The 19,789-nt window shown below is 43.3% G+C and overlaps 1 protein-coding gene across 1 annotated transcript in view; it reads right to left on the bottom strand.

The window, feature by feature from the left end:
- Nucleotides 1-19,789, bottom strand: part of XYLT1 (xylosyltransferase 1) — a gene marked incomplete at both ends in the record, with an annotated part of 162,060 nt that overhangs the window by 40,848 nt on the left and 101,423 nt on the right. The window contains 2 exons of the mRNA XM_082292544.1: nucleotides 12,793-12,995; nucleotides 13,628-13,800. Of these exons, the coding sequence (XP_082148670.1) occupies nucleotides 12,793-12,995; nucleotides 13,628-13,800 (376 nt within the window). The remainder of the gene's footprint in view (nucleotides 1-12,792; nucleotides 12,996-13,627; nucleotides 13,801-19,789) is intronic.

Genomic DNA, 19,789 nt, shown 5'->3' with positions numbered 1-19,789 from the left:
CAGGGCCTTGTGAGAGCTGTTCAAGGGAGAGAGCTGCCACATCTGCCTGGTCCCCTCTTCAGCGTGCCTGCCTGGAGCTCAGGCAGTTTGTGCAGTCATATTATATTATATATTATATATTATACATTATACATTATATATTACATATTATATATTATATATTATATATTATACATTATATATTGCATATTATATATTATACATTATATATTACATACTATATATTATATATTGCATATTATATATTGCATATTATAGATTATAGATTATAGATTGCATATTCTATATTACATATTACATATTACATATTACATATTATATATTATATATTATATATTATATTATAGCCGGTTCATCTCTGGCACATTCACAGTTTGTTTCCAAACTGTTTGTTTTTGGCCTTTGATCCCACCAACAAAAATCTAAAAAAATTAAAAAAAAAAAATAGCCTAACATACAATCTTCTGTTTTAATTGTTGTTCCCTGGTAGGATCATTGGCTAAATATTCCCAGCCCTGCTGGGGTTAACAGGCATGTAAAGGATGAGCCATAGGTGTGTTTGGAATCTCTTTTGCAACGTCCCCCAGCATCAGAGTGGAAGGTGTCTCCCTCTGGTCCGTGGAGGGTCCCTGGAGGGGCACAGGTGCTGCTCTGGAGCCGTGCCAGGATCCCTGGCAGCACCAGCTCAGCTCTGCCCTCCCCTGAGCAGCACCATCAGTGATGGTTCCTGTCCATATTTGCTCTCCATGCACCTGGCAGGCTTCCAGAAGACAAGCCAACAACAGGCACCGCTCTGGTTCAAGCTGAATTCTTCCCAAATTGATGATACAATGGAGGAGAAGCAGCAGCACAGGCAGGAGCCTGCCCACACCAGGAAGAACTCCTGGGAAACTCCTCCCACGCAGGCAGAGGGGTTCACACAAAGCACAATGAGGCCAATGTTCCTCTTAGTCACTTTAGCTGACCTTCCACTAAAAGCTGCCACTAACACTTCAGTCAGCAACTTTCCAAGGTAGCTGTGCTTAGGATAAATGGAAAGAATTGTGATTTTCAGGGTAAAAATGCACCAGTTAGGTGGATGACATCAGCAAGTCCAAATGTGAATATTTTTAACCTTTTTCTATTAAGAGTGTAAGGACTGATTGAATGCAGAGTGTGGAGCTAATGAACACACACTATCTGCTGACAATTTGGCACAGGAAGGCTGTTTTAATATCACACTGTCAAAGGTCTATCACATTTTTTATTTCCATCAATAAGGAAGCTGAGCCTTGACGTAAATGATCATTTTGACAGACAGTGAGCAGGAAGCAGCAGTGCACCTGAAGAGGTTACCTACACAGCTTCAAGCCACACTGCTATTTACACTGAGACATGTCTAAAGAGGATTCATGCCCAGAATGTCTAAATTTAATGAGGTTATTTACTTAGTTTTAATCCTGTAAGGAAAAAAAAAAAACAATCTCTCTTTTCAGCATATTTCTATTTAAAAACTTTTATGACAATAAGAGCTTTCTCTCACTAGAAAAAAACCTATGGAGTGACAGAAACATTGGTAAATGCACTTTCTGCCCAAAGTGCATCTTTGAAGAACCCAGTACACAAATTAACCACATTTTCTTCCTTCAAATATTTTTAGTACCTTCAATAGTGAGTCAAGCTCCCTCTTGCAAGTCCTTTAATCAATGAAAAAACCCTTTTTTCTATCCTCTTTCCTACTGATAAAGCACTATGAAAAGGACTTTACTCTGTTTTCATATCTGTAATGCTCCAAAATCAGTGCAGTGCACTCAGTTCATGCTTGTGTAAGCCAGAGCATAAAGCCAGCTCTGTGCTCCTGGAATAGGCTACAGGAAATCCTAACAAAGGCTTTGTGGTGTTTCCCAGTTTAGAGGCTGTGAAATGTGTTGTTCCATGTGTGACAGCATGTTAATAGAAGAGAATCAGCACTGCCTTCCTCTCAGTCTGAGAACTGCTCTGTCTTTCCTTGCCTTGTCTCATGGCAGGTAATTCTCCATAGGAAAAATTCCTGAGCAACCTTTTCTTTCTGTAAGGCACATCCATTGTGTCAGCAAAGGTAATTGCTGCCAATTACTGCATGACTTCTAAAGCTGGTGAAAAGTATTTGCCAAGATAATTTACTTTTCATGAAGTTGCCTTTACCTGTTATTATAACAACAAACCATTCCGTTTCTAACCATTGCCTCAGTGCAGGGATCAACACAGAAAACTCCCACATTTAACTACCACGGACTCTTGATGGGCCATGGTCCTGTGGATGCCAGCATATCACTTGTGAGGATGCAGCACTACAAAGAGTTAAGACAGACAGGATTATCCTATCTCACAAAAACATCTGAGTCCACTTAATATCTGCTGAAAAGTATCTGAAAAGAAGAGTACTGAAATATTTGAATAACCAGCTGCTAATACCCAAGGATATTTAATTATTAAAACGAAACATGATATAATTTTAGCTTCATAAAAGCACTGGGATTTTATTTAGTACAGAATGATGCTCACTGCTTTGTGTTTTTCCAGTGTTTGTCTGCTGCTGCATATTCATGTAGAACCTCATCTGCCTACACGATACATCCCATTTTGATGAAAACAATAATCACTGATTAAATAAGCAAGTGGAGTGAGCTGCAGAAATGATCAAGTTCATTACTCAAATTAGTGAGACTTTGTATAAAAAGAAAAAAATCTAGATATTGGGCTGAATAGGATCTTTTTGTTTGTTTATACCATGTATATTTTACATGGCATAGTTTATGTTCAGCAGTTTTCTTCACCATGTCTAAAATTAAATTATCAAGAGTTTTGCGCAAAAGGAGAAGAAATTAAAATCAAATATGAGCTCATATTTAAAGCAACCATTCACTTCATCCAATTCATACATTCCCACATGCATCTGAAATTTTATTTGTACAAGTCAGTAAGAGAAATTATTTGCTAACTGTTGAAAAATGATTTGATAGTTGTTGAGCAATTATAATCAAAAATGCTCGTTTTCTTCCAAGAAAGTGGGAAGAAAGAAACCTCCTTCACCCTGCTGATCATGGCAGAGCTGTGCCTGGTGGAGTCTGTCAGTCTGGGGGTGCAGTCCTGCTGTCCTGTCACAGCAGAGACCCCGCGGTGTCCTCAGGTGTCAGCCCTAAGAGCAGATGGCTCTTGTGGTGCAGAGGGAAAGATGGAGCTGGGTAACTGCTCTCCCCACCTCACACTTGCTAAGGAAAAGGCCAGAGGGAATGTACACCCATGCAGTGAGCAGCTTCAGTCTCCTGGAGTGATCCCAAGGGAGCAGGGCTGGGACTCCCCTGGCACAAGGTCCCTGTGGTGCTCTCTGTGCCAGGGATGCAGCCCAGGGCTCCTCACTCCTCACCCCACTGCTGAGGCACTTTCACAAACTCCATTAAAAGTGAATTGTTACAAACCAGGCCTTTCCTGAAGCTCCTCCTGGACCTGCCACTCCCTTTGATCCCTGAGCTGCTGAATCAACCTGTCGGAGTGCATCAATTCAAAGGACCAGAAGGGAAAACAGGGAAAACGGGGTCAGGCTAATGGGATTTAACATTAATTCTGCACCAAGCCTGAAAAGATGGAAGAACAGGGCCTGGGGGGTGAAAGGGATAATGAACTGAGAGTTGATAGAAGGAAACTTAATTGGTTTTAACAACAGAAGGTCACATTTTGTTACCTTTATTTGGGTTGAGCAGTGATCTTATTTTGACAATTTGTGCCAGCTGATGACTTGTCCTACTCTTGGTTGGGACTGTTTTTGGAGCAAGTCAGTGAAGAATGCAGAGCTGGGATATGAGGCACACGCAGAGAGGGTGTCTGCAAGGGGAATGTACAGATCCACTAACTGATGTAATTGGGCTGCTGAGAAAACAGCTGGGAGGGTGGGAGGCTGATGTTCCTGCTCACTGCTGTGCTCAACAGAGCTGCAACCAACACAGTCTTATTCCATCAGAAGAGAACCAGTGGTTCACTTCAGCTCAAGAAAAGACTCTAGAAAAGGCATGTGAACTTAAGTTAGGCAGTCTGCCACCAGTGATCCCCTGGCACTGCCAAGTGGACAGGCTGTGACCTGGAGCCATGTCCCAGCTGCCTCTCCCCTCCTGGGCTGCAATGGCTCACAAATGATTCTGCAGGCACTTTGTGATGATACCCAGCACTGGTATCTCTTGACACACCACATGTACTGGTTTCCCACAGAGAAGAAAGATCAGGGTGTTTTAGCCTTCAGCTGTAGCTCTGCAGCTGCCACTGCAACATGACTTGAGCCCCACGGGAGCAGCTCCAGTGCCTACACAACAGCAGCTGCACAGGGGTTCAGCAATGACACTGACCCTCACAGAGCAAGCAGAGCCACGGTCCCTGCAAGCCCTTGCCATGGAGATCATCTGGAAGCTGCCTTGCACCTGACTGGCACCATGCATCCCATCAGCAGAATACAATGATCTGAGCCGCTGCTAAAACATCTGGGGCTGCCCCAGTTAAAGCCAGAAGGTGACACAAATAACCAATTAGGATTTATAGACCTTTTAGCCTTCAGCTGCCCCAAGAATGCATTGTTGCAAGATGACCTGCTAGAAGTGACTTTGGGGCAGAAAACTTTTAAACCAAGACTGACTCTGAATTTGGAAAAGACTTGGCCCCAAACCAGTTCCTAATGTGGCAAAGAGTGCAATTATCCTGATGAAAGCTTAGGGATGCTCGTGCCTACAGCTGGTTCATCAAGTAATGCTGAGTGATGGATATAATTAAACTGCGTGCAGCAGAGTGGAATGTGCTACGATGAACCATTTAGGGCCTCGTCCCCTGCCATCAGCCTGGAACTACAGATGGGCCAGTCAGAGGCTTTCAGCACTGCTGTTTATACAGAGAGATTCAGAGGTATCACACAAATGCTCTGGTAGTGCTGGGCAGGACGAGCAGAAGAGTACTCAACTGCAATAAGGTGCAACTGTAAAAGCCAACTAGTCCCTGATTCTAGCTGGGACTGCACAGCAGAATGCAGGTCTGCAATTTCTGCACTACCAGGTCAAAGCTTCCACAGTATCTCAAGGCACAAAGTTTTGACCACTTAGTCAGGACTACAAAGAAAAATGAGAAGCTTTAGCAAGAGAGACACATTCTGCAGCCCATCCCTGAAGATGAGGAACACCACACACAGAGGTGCCCTACTCTCCTGTGAACCACCCAAGTTCTGCAGCACTGGACACGCTCACAGATCCTGCATTTGGTCTACAGAGCTGTGAGAGCTGAAAAAGCTTCAACCTCAAATACCATTCAACTCTTACAGTTTCAAGGAGAGGAATTTATCTATTCATCTCTCCTTCTCCTTCCTATTTCAATATCACCACTAAAGGACTGAATCAGAACAACATTTTGGCTCACCCTTTAATGGCCTTTTGGTTCTCAACTATTTAAGAGTGTCTTGGGAAAGGTATAATAGCACATGTTGTGTTATCTTCACTTTGAACTGCCACCAGATATTATTTTGCAGCTGTTTTATTGTAAGTGGCATCCTGAAATCTAAACAAAAGAGTGTCTTAATGTCAATTTCAGCAGGTTTTTAATTTCCTGAGAGTATTCAGCGAGACCACGAAGGAAGAGCAGGTTTAAAATGCAATGCCATAATAGGAAAGTTTCCCTCTTTCAAGCACTTTTAGCTTTTGGAATTGACAATGATTTCACTGAACTTTCTGGGGGAAAAAAAAAAAAAGACAAAACACAAGTGAGTTGAAGAGACATTAACGTTTCTGCTCACAAATCCAGGTAAGCATCACAAGGACCTGTTTCTCTGCAGCTTTTGTTACCCACCTCACACTGAATTCACAGTAAAAGTCTCTTGGAGCAAAGTTGTGGGAGAGCACACAAGAGAGAAAGTCCCACCTGGAAATTCCCTGACGATCAACATCCCAGCAGAGCTCAAACCCCACTGGAGCTCCCTGCCCAGGAGCGCAGTGAGCAGCTGAACACCATGGGCAGGGTTTGCCAGTGTGGGCAGCTAGTGGGGAACTCTGCTAACCAGGGATTTAAGGTACAAGAGCCATTCTGCACAAAGGACTCTTTTCTTGACTCGGTCACCCCACACCATTTGTCTGCAAAGACAAGCTGTAAGTGAGGAACAGGTTTGGTAAATATCCCTGGAGCTGTGAAGGAGAACTACGGAGCTGGTGAGATCCCTGCTGCTGCTCAATGCCTTCCTCTGCCCCACCTCATCGCCTCACAAAAATACTGTTGCAGGCATTGCTGTAGCATCCTGAAGACAGAAGACACAACTGTAGCCTGGGAAATGATGGTTATCACAACGTTTGTGCTGTTACTGTGTACAGATCAGGCCGAATGCTGAATGAATCCAGGCAAGACTCACATTTAACTCTCTTTTAGGAGACAGACATTTTTCTCAGTCATAAATAAGTAAAAAATAAATTACATCCAGAAAGCAAATGGCAAACAGATGAAAACCCTTTGGCCCTTTGCTTGAGGACCTCCCTTGTGAGCAGCCCCAGAGCCAAACCAGAAGAGAAGGGGACACCAGCCAGGCAGCCCAAGGTGGGCTCAGAGGCTGCAGCGCCCGCCAAACTGCAGGTTTGGCATCTGGGGCTTTCGTCTGCCAGGCAGCTCCCCCAGGGGTCCAGGCACTGGCTCAGATGTCTCAGTTCTCAGAGGAAGAGATAAAGGGCTCCATGTTTAGCACTGTAATCAACAGGGTAAGGTGCTGCCAAGTACAAGGGTACTTTGAGTAAAAATCCTATTCTAGAACTGTCCCTTATTGATGCATCTTTGTTCTCCAGGCACTGTAAAGATGCCTGGATGGACAAACCAGTTCCAGTTTGGGGTGCATTTATTTCTGCTGCTAGACTGAGGTTATGGAGCACATCTCAGAAGTACTAAATATCTGAAGAGTTACTATGAGCTGCAGATGTCACAGTTCCCCAAAGCAAAAGCTGCTTTAAATCCTTAAATCCAGGAGGGGAGGGCAGAGGGAGTAACCTCAGCTGCTGTGGCTGCACAGAGAAAGGGTGGGCCTCCCATTACTAACATTTGCCAGCTTGAAGAAAACATTATGTTAACATCAGATGTAAATAAAATTTTTAAGCCACAATAATTTCCACATTTCACCCCACCCATTTGGGACCAAAAAAACCCACAAACCACTGCTTTGCCAACCATTGATAATTGAACAGCAAAACAGAGAAATGGAACAGCAGATCAAAAAGATAACATTCAAAATATATATAAATCTCAGGCAAATGTGCTAGCAAAGTGAGGAAAGAAGAGGAGAAAAGGTTATTTGAGGGATTAAAGATAGAAGCAAATCTGAAATTCTCAGAGAATGCAGATTGAAGAAGAACACTGATAAAGTTCCTTTTGGACAGGAAAAAAGATTCCCTGTGAAGCATTAAGAGTGGATTGACATCTGGCTTGCCAGATAAAGACATTCCGAGCAAACAAAACCACATACAGTGTCAGTGACAATCCTGAGATAAAAACCTCAGGCACCAGCATCTGAGCAGATGTTGTAGTGCAACAGCGACCTGTGCTGCACTCCCATCTCGATGTAGGGAGACGAGTGAGCAGTGCTGCAGCCCAGGACAGCATTCCAAAGGGCCCTTTAGAGAACACTGTACTATTTGCCTCGTGCCTGGTGCATTATTCTAGTGGCAAGGCCTTCAGATCAGCGCTGCAACGCTTCGCATGGGGTGTAAGCTCAAATTCAGCCCTGGAAAGTCAGTATCCTTTAGCCAGGATTTCATGTCCAGCACCAATTTATGTAGTGCCAGGAAGGAGATATTTGTAGAGGACAGCTCTGAAGTCTGAATCTCAGTGAGACACAGAGCTGTTAAATTAAGTCAAATCAAAATGATGAGAAGTGAGAAAGTGGAACTGCCTTCTGAGCCAATGGCTTTGCCTTGTTTGCCATGACACAGCTCTCATGAGCCCTGCTGGCTTTGGGATTTCTAAGTTCACAGCCACCAAGAGGGCACAACTGGGTCTCAGACATTTCTCACAAAGCTAGAGTGCTGTATGTGGAATATAAGTGCTTTGTTTCAGTTCTAAGAAGAGATTTTCCTACATTTCCAATATTGCATTTCAAGCCTGCAAAAGCTGAGATGTTTTGCAAGAGCAGCTGGATAGCTCCAGTCTGGTGTACCCACTCCATGCAAACTGTATTCTCTCACTTTTTTCTCCCAGTCACCTGCTCCAAAGGTTGTGTCATTTATCACAGGTGACATCGGGGCAGGTCACAGTAAATCTGACAGAACAGAAATCGTCCCTGATGTAGTTTCTATAGAGTGGTGGTCACCCATGCTTTGCAAGGGATGAAACTGAGCCAGTGGCAGAAACAAGGAAATGATCTCCCAGGTAGTTCTAGCACCTGAAAAATAACTTGAAAAAGTGCTGAAGCATTTTTTCCAAAGGTTGAACTTCTTTCTAAAATCTGTTGGTTGTAATTATTTTCACCTACCAAAAGAACGAAAACCTGAAGACCTCTTCCCTGCACTCCCACCTCTTCACTCTTGGCAAATATTCTCTGGCCCAGGGCCCTCATTGAGAAGTCATCACTTTGGTTTTGTATCAGCCAATGTTACCTCGACCAACAGAGGGCAACACCACGAAGCGAGCTCAGGTCAGTCAACAGCGATTTGCCAGCTCACTTTTCTTAATTTCCGAGTGTTATTCTGATTGGCAAAGATAATCTCCATATTGGCACCTGTTTAAAGCACCAGGCCCAGTCAGATCATCCCATCTCCTCCCTGCAGAGTGTAGAACCTCAGGTGCTATTTGTATTGTGATAGACATTTCATTCAAGTGCCAGACCAAAACTTCTATTGAACGTGTCTCATTTACCTGAGTCTTCAGAACAGGATTTTATGGAACGCAGGGCTATGCAACTTCATCCTAAATTAATGTCAAGCAGCAAAACAGAAGCAGTTTCACTGGGTTTAAGTTCCTTTGTTATACCTGATTGCCCATAATGGAAAATGCAGTTCTATCTGCATTCCTGGCTCCATCAAGAAGACACTTTATTTTCTTACTATTCTGAAGCACTCCCCAGGCTTCTGCTAATAATTTTGCTTGACCTTTATTGAAGACCAAGCATTAGCTGGCAATTATATTTGGTGATCCCTTTGGTGATTGAGGCTCAGCAATTTACTGTAAATTATAAATAGTTCAAATGTTTCATTATGTTTATTCTTTATACAAGCTCTGTGGCCAGGTAAGCACTGACATGACATTCACTGTTAAACGATCTCATTAAACTTCTTAATTTAAGTGGTGCAACACTTCACCTGCCACATTATCCAAGGACTCCTGCAATCACATTAAACATTCAGCATGAATAGATGCTCTACCACAGTTCACCTTGTTGGGAGTGAAATTTCAGTCCCTGAACATAAGGTTGACTACTTTATGCTGTTTGTCAGAGACAATAAATAATGCAAATAGATACCCATGTAAAGTAAGAGGTTGAAGACATCAATAGCTTTCTCACATGGTCTTGAAAGAGGCTCTCAAAAGAAAAGATTTTAAATTATGAAAAAATACCACTAAAATTTAAAAAGTCAAGGAAAAGGAAGGAAGGTGCTGTTTTCTTTCACTTCTTTATGAATGTAATGACTGTGAGAGATGATTTCTTGAGAACCCTGTAGGCATGTGTTCCTTTTTTATTCACCAGCCCAAGCAAAAGGAGGGGCAGTCACACAACCTCCCACCTCTGAGCTGCTTGTGGAGGTTTGTCCTTAGCCATTCCATCCCTCCTTTTCCTGCTGAGAATGTTTAACAGAGCTGAATGAAGTCAAGGTTGGGTAGTGCACCACATCATTTCACCCAGGCCAATAAACAGCACACTGCCTCATGATTAGAGGGAAACACAGAGCTTTTGTTGGAGGCACCTTTATGTCCAGACTGCTTGCCAGTGGTTTGTACTGCAGGAACAGGGAGAAGCACATGGATTAGGACACCTCCTCTGTGCTACTGCTGGACCTACAGACTCCACAAACAAAACATTCAGGCATGAGGAGGAATAATATGGGTATCTGGATTTTCCTGGCTTGCATATGTTTTATTTTACACATTTTTAATTGTTTCCCTCACAAAATGAATAGTTCTAATATTTTCCCCCATGCCTTTATATCATATGATGCTTAACATCTGCTTCTGGACATCTCTTCTGAAGGATGAAAGGCTCCAGGCAATTCTGCTGTAGTCTGTGAACATACCAGACTACTCCCTGGACAGATTTAGGCTTCATCATATTGTATTAACCCCATATATTGAGTATGTTTTTTTGACTTAGAAGGCTGGATTAGCTTTTATTATCAGAAGAGAAGTAGTAAAGGTTTCAGTATTACAGATGGAATGGCAGATGGGAGGCGAAAGCTTAATATGAAGCAGCTCTGGATAAAAACTATTAATCCACAAAATTCATATGTTCTTATGCAGGGAAACCCAGCAAAACCCACTGCAATGTGACTAACCAGAGAGAAGTGTAAAGTGCCCCTAGCCCATTATCTGACAAATCATGGCATGGGGTCCAAAAGAACAAAAAGAATCCCTCAAACACCCTATTTACTATTTCCTGGAAAAACAATCAGCTCTCCCTGGGGTATGTAGGGAGGTAATGCCTTCCTAAAGATTATAAATAATAATAATTTATGGCACCTCCATCATGAAAATGAAATGGACTCATATATATATTTGATGAGATAAGATTTTCCAGGGTTTACAGCAGTAATATTCTGTATTTAAAAAATACTCAACATTGCTTATAAGTCACTGCCATTGAAGTTGCAGCACTGAAAAAGTTTTCTGAATTTGTGTTGAAGTGCATCATGGTGTGAAGAGGAAGCACATTCCCCTCAGTTCTGGTGACAGAGTGCTTGGCAGAAAGGGAAGGGAGCACTCCAGCCCTGCCCGGGGGCTGAGAGCCCCCAGGAGCCCAGCACAGGGCTCTGAGAGCAAGGGGGAAGCACTCACAGAACTCCAAGAACGGCCCCTCTGAAGAAACAAGGGCCTGGAATGGCTGCAGCTGGATGGCACTCGTGCAGGGCTGGGAGGAGTGCAAGGCAGCCTGGCATTATCACACCCACCAACACTGAACCAACTGCAGTCTGCTCCACAAAGCCTGTGCTCGCTGGTGGCCAGGTCTGCCAGCCACCAACCCCACCTGCCCTGTGGTTTGACTTGTTCCACAGGGAGCTAGGAACAGTTCAGACTGCCCCAGGTCACGGCCTCAGCGTTCCATGGTGGCCAGGGTGGACTCAGCACCACAGGATGACTGGACACGCCTGCTGGCACTGGTCTGTAACCACACCAGACCCTCAGCAGTCATTCTCCTACAATTTATCTTGTTTGATTCACAGTGCCATCACCTACCTCTTCCTTTATGGTCTTGCATTAGTCTACTTTTTAGCATCAATGCAGCATTCCTCATCAGGAAAGTGAATAATAGGGAATAACAAGCTAGCTTTTCCTGAAACTCAACAGATACACAGAAAACTGCATACTCTCCCTTATAAACAAGGTTGATATGTCAAAATTATTAGTTCCCTTCCTGTTGGACACCAAAAGTGTTTAAGTACTGTGATTTCTTAATTCAAATCCCCATGTTCTAATATCAAGGCAGTCTCAGTAACTCTAGTGCTCTAATCTTTCTCCCCAAAATGTGCTGCATTTCACTGAGTGCTTAGAAATGGGCACCAGCAATAAAGCCTTTTGTCAGTCCTCACAAAATCCTTCCTCAGGGGTTTTGTCATTGCTCACTTCAGTGGTGATTTCTGTCCAAGGAGCACCTTCAGGAAGGGATTCATACTTTGGGAGAGATCTTGGAGAAACCTAACCAGTGGAAGCATATTTCTCTTGCAGGAGTATTAAAACCATGTTGTGTCATCACTCATCAGGCAATCACCCAAGAAAGTCACTTCCCCTTTCACTGATTCATTTCAGCACAGAGGGAAACAGAAGCCACAAGGAGAATTTCATGTTTCCTGCTTCTTACTAACTCTTAGAGCCTAAACCTAAAAACAGTTTAAGGACACTTGGGGGTTTTTGGGTGGGTTTTGTTGTTGTTGTTTTTTTTGTTTGTTTGGGTGGGGTTTTTTTACAGACGATCTACTTTTGCACAATGTAGCAAACTTACAGAATGCAGCTCTGAGGCCTGGGTGATGTAAATCCAGAAAGAGTATAATTTCACTCAAAATCACAAGCCTTAGCATGTGATGGTGTGTGAAATTCTTTGCCTGATGCCATCTGAATAAAGATATTCAGGCAACGAGTGATGCTGAAGATATAATTGACTCCTAGCAACTTATTTGTCAGTTCTACAACCATTATCCTCCACAGAAAAAGTACTGAAAAAAGGGAGAGAAGTACCTTCAACACTTGCTGAGACATCACATCAAACTGTTAATCAGAGCCCCGGGAGGGTGGAATCTCTCCATGCCTGGGATTCATTTGCTGAGCTCCAGCACTTCTGGCCACTTTACTCATCCCCTCTTGCAGGTGCCCCTTGTGCTGGAAATAATGACTAACTAGAGCAGCCTCTCAGTGCAAGTCCCCCCCAGGCAAATGGAAGACACACAAGGTACAGACAGGTGACTGAATCCTTGGCTAAAGTGTGGTTGTCAGACACCAGCTCACAAGAGGAGTTTTCTGCTGTAAAACAAAAGAAACTGCTCCTCTGCTCCTTGCAGCACAGACACATCATGACTTACAGCCATACTTAGTTTCTTTAGGAACAAAACATGTACATTCTTAAAATACTCATTGTACCTGATTGGATAGTCGGCAGCACTGAGGTTAATGAAGAAATCCCAGGGCCAGTCACTCATCTCCATTAAGTCCTTCATGGTCTGCAGGTAGGTGGTCAGAAGACTCGCTCCTCCCCAGATAGTGGCCATTCTCCAAGGGGTGACTCTCACATTTGGGTACTGGCTGGCAAACTGGAGCACTTGCCGGTGCAAGTAATTGGATCGCTTCACAGGAGAAAAGAGCAATACATTCAAGTTATTCTGTCCAAAATTAACTCTCCCTGTATTCACTAAAGGCCAACCCTACTTCTTGACTCACTGAGTGCTGCCATTGCTTTGCCCTCACTTCCTATGGTCTACACCCTTCTTTTGCTAAATGTACAGAGAACCTTGTTTAACACTTTTTATTACAACTACAGTAATCACTAACCAGGGTGATTAGCTTTATTCACCATTTGTCATTGTAGATCCCAAAGGGCTTTAGTAAAAAGGTGACTGCTACCACCTCCCTTTCACAGTGTGTCTCTTGCCCAAGGCACCTCAGGTCAGCTCTCCATCCAATGGACCGCCACCTCAGTCTGCACAACTTATCAATTACTGCTAACTGAATGTTCAACAGAGAGACAAGGGGAGATACTCATTGACATAGAAGGAGAAATGAAGGCTGTTACATAAAGAAGATAACAAGAAAGAAAATTCAAGGAAAAAAAAAAGAGGCTCCAAACACGTAATAGATGGAGAGACGAAAAGTGACGTGCACTTTATGCAGCAGAGGTAAAAGGAAGATGAAGAAGATGACAAAGATGGGTAGACTGACAGATGGTGAGACAGGCAATTTATAACCAGTGATATATTACCTTGTCAACATGAATGTAATAAAAATGGTCTTTATGGTAAATAGCCTTAAACATGCGCTGGAGCTGCCGAGAAGCTCTGCCATGAACAACCAAGACAAATGCGATCCTGACTGGGTTGGCTGGCATGTATTCTACGGAGTCCTCATCCCACTGTACATTGTTGTTGGCTTTTCCTGTTCAAAAACAAAACACAGGACATCTCTGAGTGTATCCACGGGGCAGGGGTGCAGAGAGCAGTACACATTCCACCGGGGCTCTTTCTTCAAAGCCCTTTGTAAGGCAGGGTGAGAACTCATGAGGGGTGCCAGCCTGCATCCCATCCAGTTTGTAGCCCTCTCCTCTGTCCCCACACAGGGCCATCACCCCTTGGGCAGCAGCCCATGCCCGTGGGCCTCATGCTGAACAAGGCTGCAGGAGCACGGACAAACACCCGGGTGTTCATGAGTTGGATCAAGCCCCACCTGAGTACAGACATTTGAACCTTCAAAGGAATCACCTCCAAGTTTGTAAGCAGTGTCTGAAGTACTCACACACCGACAAGGCCGGCATTCCCCCAGAAGGAAACCACCTGTTGAGCCAAAGCTGCTCGTTCCCATGATCAGCACAGCTCTGCTGAGAAGCTGGGGGAACTCTGCTACTGAACAGCTGCTGAGGATTACCGACTGATAGCATTTATTTGTAGCAGCAGATGTGCCCTGGAGCATTTAAATGCAACCTGCAAATCTTCATTTCTTCATGGGGGGTCTTCCAGTACTATTTAAAATCCCTGCTCATTTTTATTTTAACAGAGTAATTGCTGGTCTTCCTTTTCTAAAGCAAACACCACAGTGTGAGGTTCAGACAGGATGTGCTGATAAACTGAAGAGCTGGAGGGACATTTCTAATAAGGAATTTAAAGTGCTTTGGTTTTGGTTTGTGTACCCACTCTGCAATTCAAAAACCTGAACACAATGTAAGAAAACCACCATTTTATCCAAAACCTAACATTCGTTCTTCAGTGAAACAACACCTTCTTCAGTGCTCTGACCTTGCAAGGACCTTTCTCAAAAACAACAAAAAAAGAACCTGAAATTTTGAATATTAGCAGACAAAGAAGGAAAGTACCTCAAAGCCAAAAAAATTCCCCCTGCCCAAATGTTCCTCTTGTATATTTTAACTATATTCCTTTTTTAAATGAAAGGAATAGCATTGTCTTAAGAATTACTGGGTGTACATCTCCCCTGCCAGGGGTACAATTTTCAAATTGCTAAGATCTGAGCTGTTACCCAGTTTCTGCACTTAGTGCCTTTTGTGATGCCCCTTTCTCCTCTCACCTCCACGTCCCCACCACCTGAAGACTCCTTTTGCAGACAGTGGAGACACTTGCTCTAGGCTGCAGGACAAATTTGAGGCTGTTCTGGGCTCAGTTATCAGACAGCTACAAAGCCCACTGCACCTTCCAAAACATCTCCTGCAGTTATTAAAAACACATGCTCATGTCTGTTTGATCGGATGTAAGGAGCAACAAAGAAGACATTTGCCAAGTGTGATGCGAGAGTAAGAGAAAGACGCTTTTCCCCAGGTTTTTGAAACTGGAAACATATGTTGATAAAAGTAAACAGTATCAAAAGCTTTCTTTTTTTCCAAATGTAATACTTACAAAACAAATGCTGGACAAAGAAAAAAGACCTTTGCCTAATCCTTCCTGTGCATCTTCTTATTCAAGGGAGTAGCATAAACTTGGAAAAACCAGACCAACTGAATGTTTGCAGAGCGCTGTTTAGGTGATCAAACAATCCCCTTAATTGTACTGAAATGCCCTTGAGTAATTGAAACACTCCTTTTAGACAACCACGAGAGAGAGATCCTGCTGCAACATGGGAGCAGCACATCTCAGAAGGGAATGGTTTCAACATCTCCCCCAACTCTCCCTTCAAGTGTCTCCTCAGCAGTGCTTCCCTAGCACACTTCTTTAAGTCAGAGTCCGTTCTTCCCATCCTGGAGCCCCAGGACAGCTGCACATGTCACAGGGCTACCTTGTGCCAAGCTTTAGGCTCTTTGCTGGACTATGTAAAAGGCTAAAAGGCAGCTCCATCCCTGTCCAGGAACACACACAGATCCAGAACACCAAAGAGCCTATGAAGTCCCAGAGGCCCCCTGCCCCAGAGAGCAGACCCTTCCTGTCCACAGCCCCTCAAGGAACATCCCTCTGCAGTAGTACTGCTCATAAATTAGTGCGACTTTATTGCCCCAGCTGTATTCAGACCAGACATTAGGAAATTCCAAGCCCCATAAGTCACTCTTAACTTTACAGGGGAACTCAAACAACTTAAATGGTATTTCTTTAAAATACCCTCCACCACTGATTCAGTAAGACTCAGATGAATATTAAAGTATTAGAAAGAAAGCTTGAATTTAATTTATTCTATAATTTTCAGTTTGTTTATTATGGCCATTAGCCTATGCCCAGTTCTACTGCTTCTCCTGCGCAGCTGATGAGCTTCACCACACACATGCTTAGGGTTTCTGCACAGTGACAGGGACAAAAAGGCACTGTGAGAGAAAGAAAATGTGCTTGCAAAGAGAACTGACAGGGGAATGAAGGGCAATTGCAATTTCAAAAACAAGCCATTTTTCTTTTAAACTGCTTTGATTTCAAGCTGATGATTCCCATCAATGGACTCAAATATTTTTAGTGGTTTTCATTACATTTTTGGATACCTTCCTTCCGAAATCAGTGGCTTTCTGCAATGATATGCAGAAGGTGAGGGGAATTTAAAATAGTCATATAGTGGGTCTTTTATTTTAATCTAACTTGCTTTCAATACCTACACTATCATTTATCTAGCAATTACTGAGAACAAAATCCTCTCAAATTTTCACCTGAAATGCCACCTCACTGCATCAGTTTTCTCTAATAAATTCCTGCAGTGACTTATTTTGCTCTCTGCTGTTTTCCTTCTCTAACCTTTTTTTTTTCATGTGCCTGTTCCTTCCTTCTCTTTTAGGTTTAGAGTTTTATACCTGCATTTACCACCTCCATATTATTATGGCTTTTTAAATATAATCCTATTCTTGGCTGCTTGGAGTTTCACGAAGGAAGAATGTTACACTTTTTCCATCAGACTATCTGCTACTTTGCTCTATACTGTCACTTCCCTGGTTTTAGCTCGTGGCTGCTTAGCACCCTCTGTTTTGCAGACCACTGATAAAGAACCAGCCTGGTTTGCAAAGAAGATGAAATGGGCAGGAAACATTCAATTGAGGATCTGCTTACTAAAAGCAACAGTAGGACCTCAGATCTGTATGAGCAATGTCAAGACCTGAATAACTCCAGCCACTTCACTTCTGTAAAACTTGTGCAGACCAAAGCCTAGCACATCATGTCAGTGCTGGCATATTAATGACCTGCCTCAGGTAGGAGCACATCCTCTGCTGGCTGTTGGGACAGGATACGCAGAAAATGCATCAGGGGATTTCACTCAACATCCTACCATTCACTGGTGATACAAATCTAAAAGCATTTTAAGGAAGTGCTTGGATTTGACAGCTCCTTCAGTGCATCACGACACTGCCTTCTCCCCATGCACTAAGGCTCAATCCAGGTGCTGATTCCACTGGCCTCCAGCCTCAGTCAATACAGTCCTGCAAAAAGCAGCTGTCAAAATCACCTTCTTCTCACCCACCAGGTGCAGAGGATTCATGGGTGGATTCTCTCCTCTGCAGCACTTCCCAAGCCTTCACTACACTTGTCACCTCTGAACATTCCATCGCCTGCCTTTCCAAGAAAAATGAGTCAAGCCAACACAAGAGAATTTCCATCTCCTATGGCACTTGGGGCAGTCTCAGTGGCACTGGAGCTGCACTCCATCTCACCTAGAAAGCTTCTCTGAGTGTGGGTATTGCCTGTTGAATGAAGTTCCCTACACGTTTAGGGAATTCCCTTTTTCTAGGATCATTTACACAGATCAGTGCTTTACAAACCCTAATAAAAAGCCCACAAAGTCAATACAAAGTAAACCAGAAACCATCAGCGCTTTATAAACCATAATCAAAACCCCACAATGTGAACACAAAGTAAAACAAAACCCGTGAAGAATATGATTGTTACAGTTCCATCTTGGGAGCACAGCTCTACCCTCAAAACTGCTTTGCACACGTGAGTCAGTGGGGAGAGCAAACAAACATCCCCTTTGTGGCCATCTGGCACAGGTGAAACAGCTCTGGCCTTGAAGCAGGACTTGTCTTAAGCTTCCTCAAAGTTTGGTGTTTCATTACACGACAGGAACAGAGGATAGAAGAGCAACTTCTCACGTGGCCTTGCTCCAGAGAAACTGGAGCCTCGACGGAAGGGGAAGTGCACACCCAGCTCATAACAAACATCTTCCAGCCCTTGTGTCAAAGAGTATTTATTGTGCCATCCTCCACTGAAAACAAACCATGGCACTTTGCTCTGTCACCAAATGTCTTTCACAACCTTACTGAGAAAAGTGAAAGCTGCCCTTTTTGCTTCCTGCTCAAAGCCTGGCATCAGTGTGTTAGCAGGAAAACTCGTACCTGTTTCTGAAGATAACAGGAGAATCTCAGCTCTAGTGCAATTTTAACTTGTACTTTCTGTGCCAAGAGAAATCAATACACATAATTAAGGGTTTAATCTTCAGCTGTTGCCATATTACTAAATGCCAGAATAATGAAGACAGTGCAATCATTTTCACATTTGTTGTGATGCCACATTATGTTCAATCATCCCCCAATATAACTCAGAGCCAGCCTGCTGATCTCTTACCTCTACTGTTAATTAATGGCATCATACTTCCCCAGCAGCACAAAGCAATCTTTCAATCTATTTTGTGAGCCATCTTATGTTTTGTTAATCAATCCATCACCTCCTGTTCTCAGTTTGGTATTGTCCTGGCTGTCCAACAGATTTCCTCTGCACAGAGATACCTGGATGCTGCTGACTTCATCTGAGCACAGCTGCGTGTGTACACTGTGCCTTGATCCATGAGTCAATGGATAGAGGACATTAGTAGAGTTATTGCTGTGTAGTTCAGCACACTATTTACTGCTATTACATCCATAAATGCAATCAGAAGCCCTGTCATTACAGCAGGAGTATGAGACATAATCGCTCCAAAGAGGCAGGGACCATTTCTGCAGCAGCCAGCTGAGTGTAGTTGCTGAACTCAGATTTCCACTATAAACTCCTTTTCAATTGCTCACAACTCAACAACACAGCAGGTCGAGAATTTCCAGGCTTGGCTTTCATCCGAAAATGTTTTCCATTTTGATTAGAGCAGAAACAGGTTTGCCTTGTTCAAATGGTGGCAAGACCAAAAACGAATAAATAAATACAACATTTTCATTTAGGACACAAAAATTTTGTATCAGACCTAGTAATAGAAGTAGTTGGGAGTTATACAAAAACAACAAAAAATGTCACTGAGCAGTTTACCAGAGAGCCATCAGGACCTGATGAGAAGACTCGGTCTGAGGGTTTGATAACAGCAACATTCTCCTGGCCTGAGCCAGAACTCTCACTGGAGCTAAGCCCCAGTGGTCCCATCCAGCAAGAGCATCACTCCAGAGGGGATGGTCTGTCCTGCTGCAGTACCCTCCACTGAGGACACCTTGCACAGGAGAGGTAACTTCTGAAGCACAGCGTGTGTCAGTCAGATGAAAAGACAATTTTTCCTATGCCAGAAACTAGAAAACTATCTTTAGCAACATTAACCCCAACTTTGGGATGCCAATTTTCACCTCCAGTTGAAAAAATGATTCACTTGTTTCCATGGTGGCCCTTGTGGAGATCTTCACTGAAAGGAAAGATTTTAGGTGAGCACTGACTACATATATATATATATATATATATATATATATTGTTTTTTAAATTATTACAATTATGTATATGTAAAATGCCCACTGGTCACTAGTCTGTTCACTGTGCAGAAGATCCCTCTGGTAAATAAGATATCTACCATGAAAAGGAATCGGCACCTTGAGTGCCCACTGAGCCCAGCACATCCACTGCCCAGGTCCATGAGGGGCTCTAGGGAAGCAAACCAAGCTCCTGAGGAAGATCATTACCATGACTGGTCAAGGTTTGGCTTCTCCTAGTGGGTTTTAACTTGCTTAGCAAAGTAGGAGAGGTGAAATCAGTTGAGATGATCTTCTGCACACCTG

Source organism: Coloeus monedula, assembly GCF_965178545.1.
Source record: "Coloeus monedula genome assembly, chromosome: 16".
NCBI classification, from domain to species: Eukaryota; Metazoa; Chordata; class Aves; order Passeriformes; family Corvidae; genus Coloeus; species Coloeus monedula.
The sequence above is the reverse complement of the archived record's forward strand: the minus strand, read 5'-3'. Positions and strand labels throughout refer to the sequence as shown.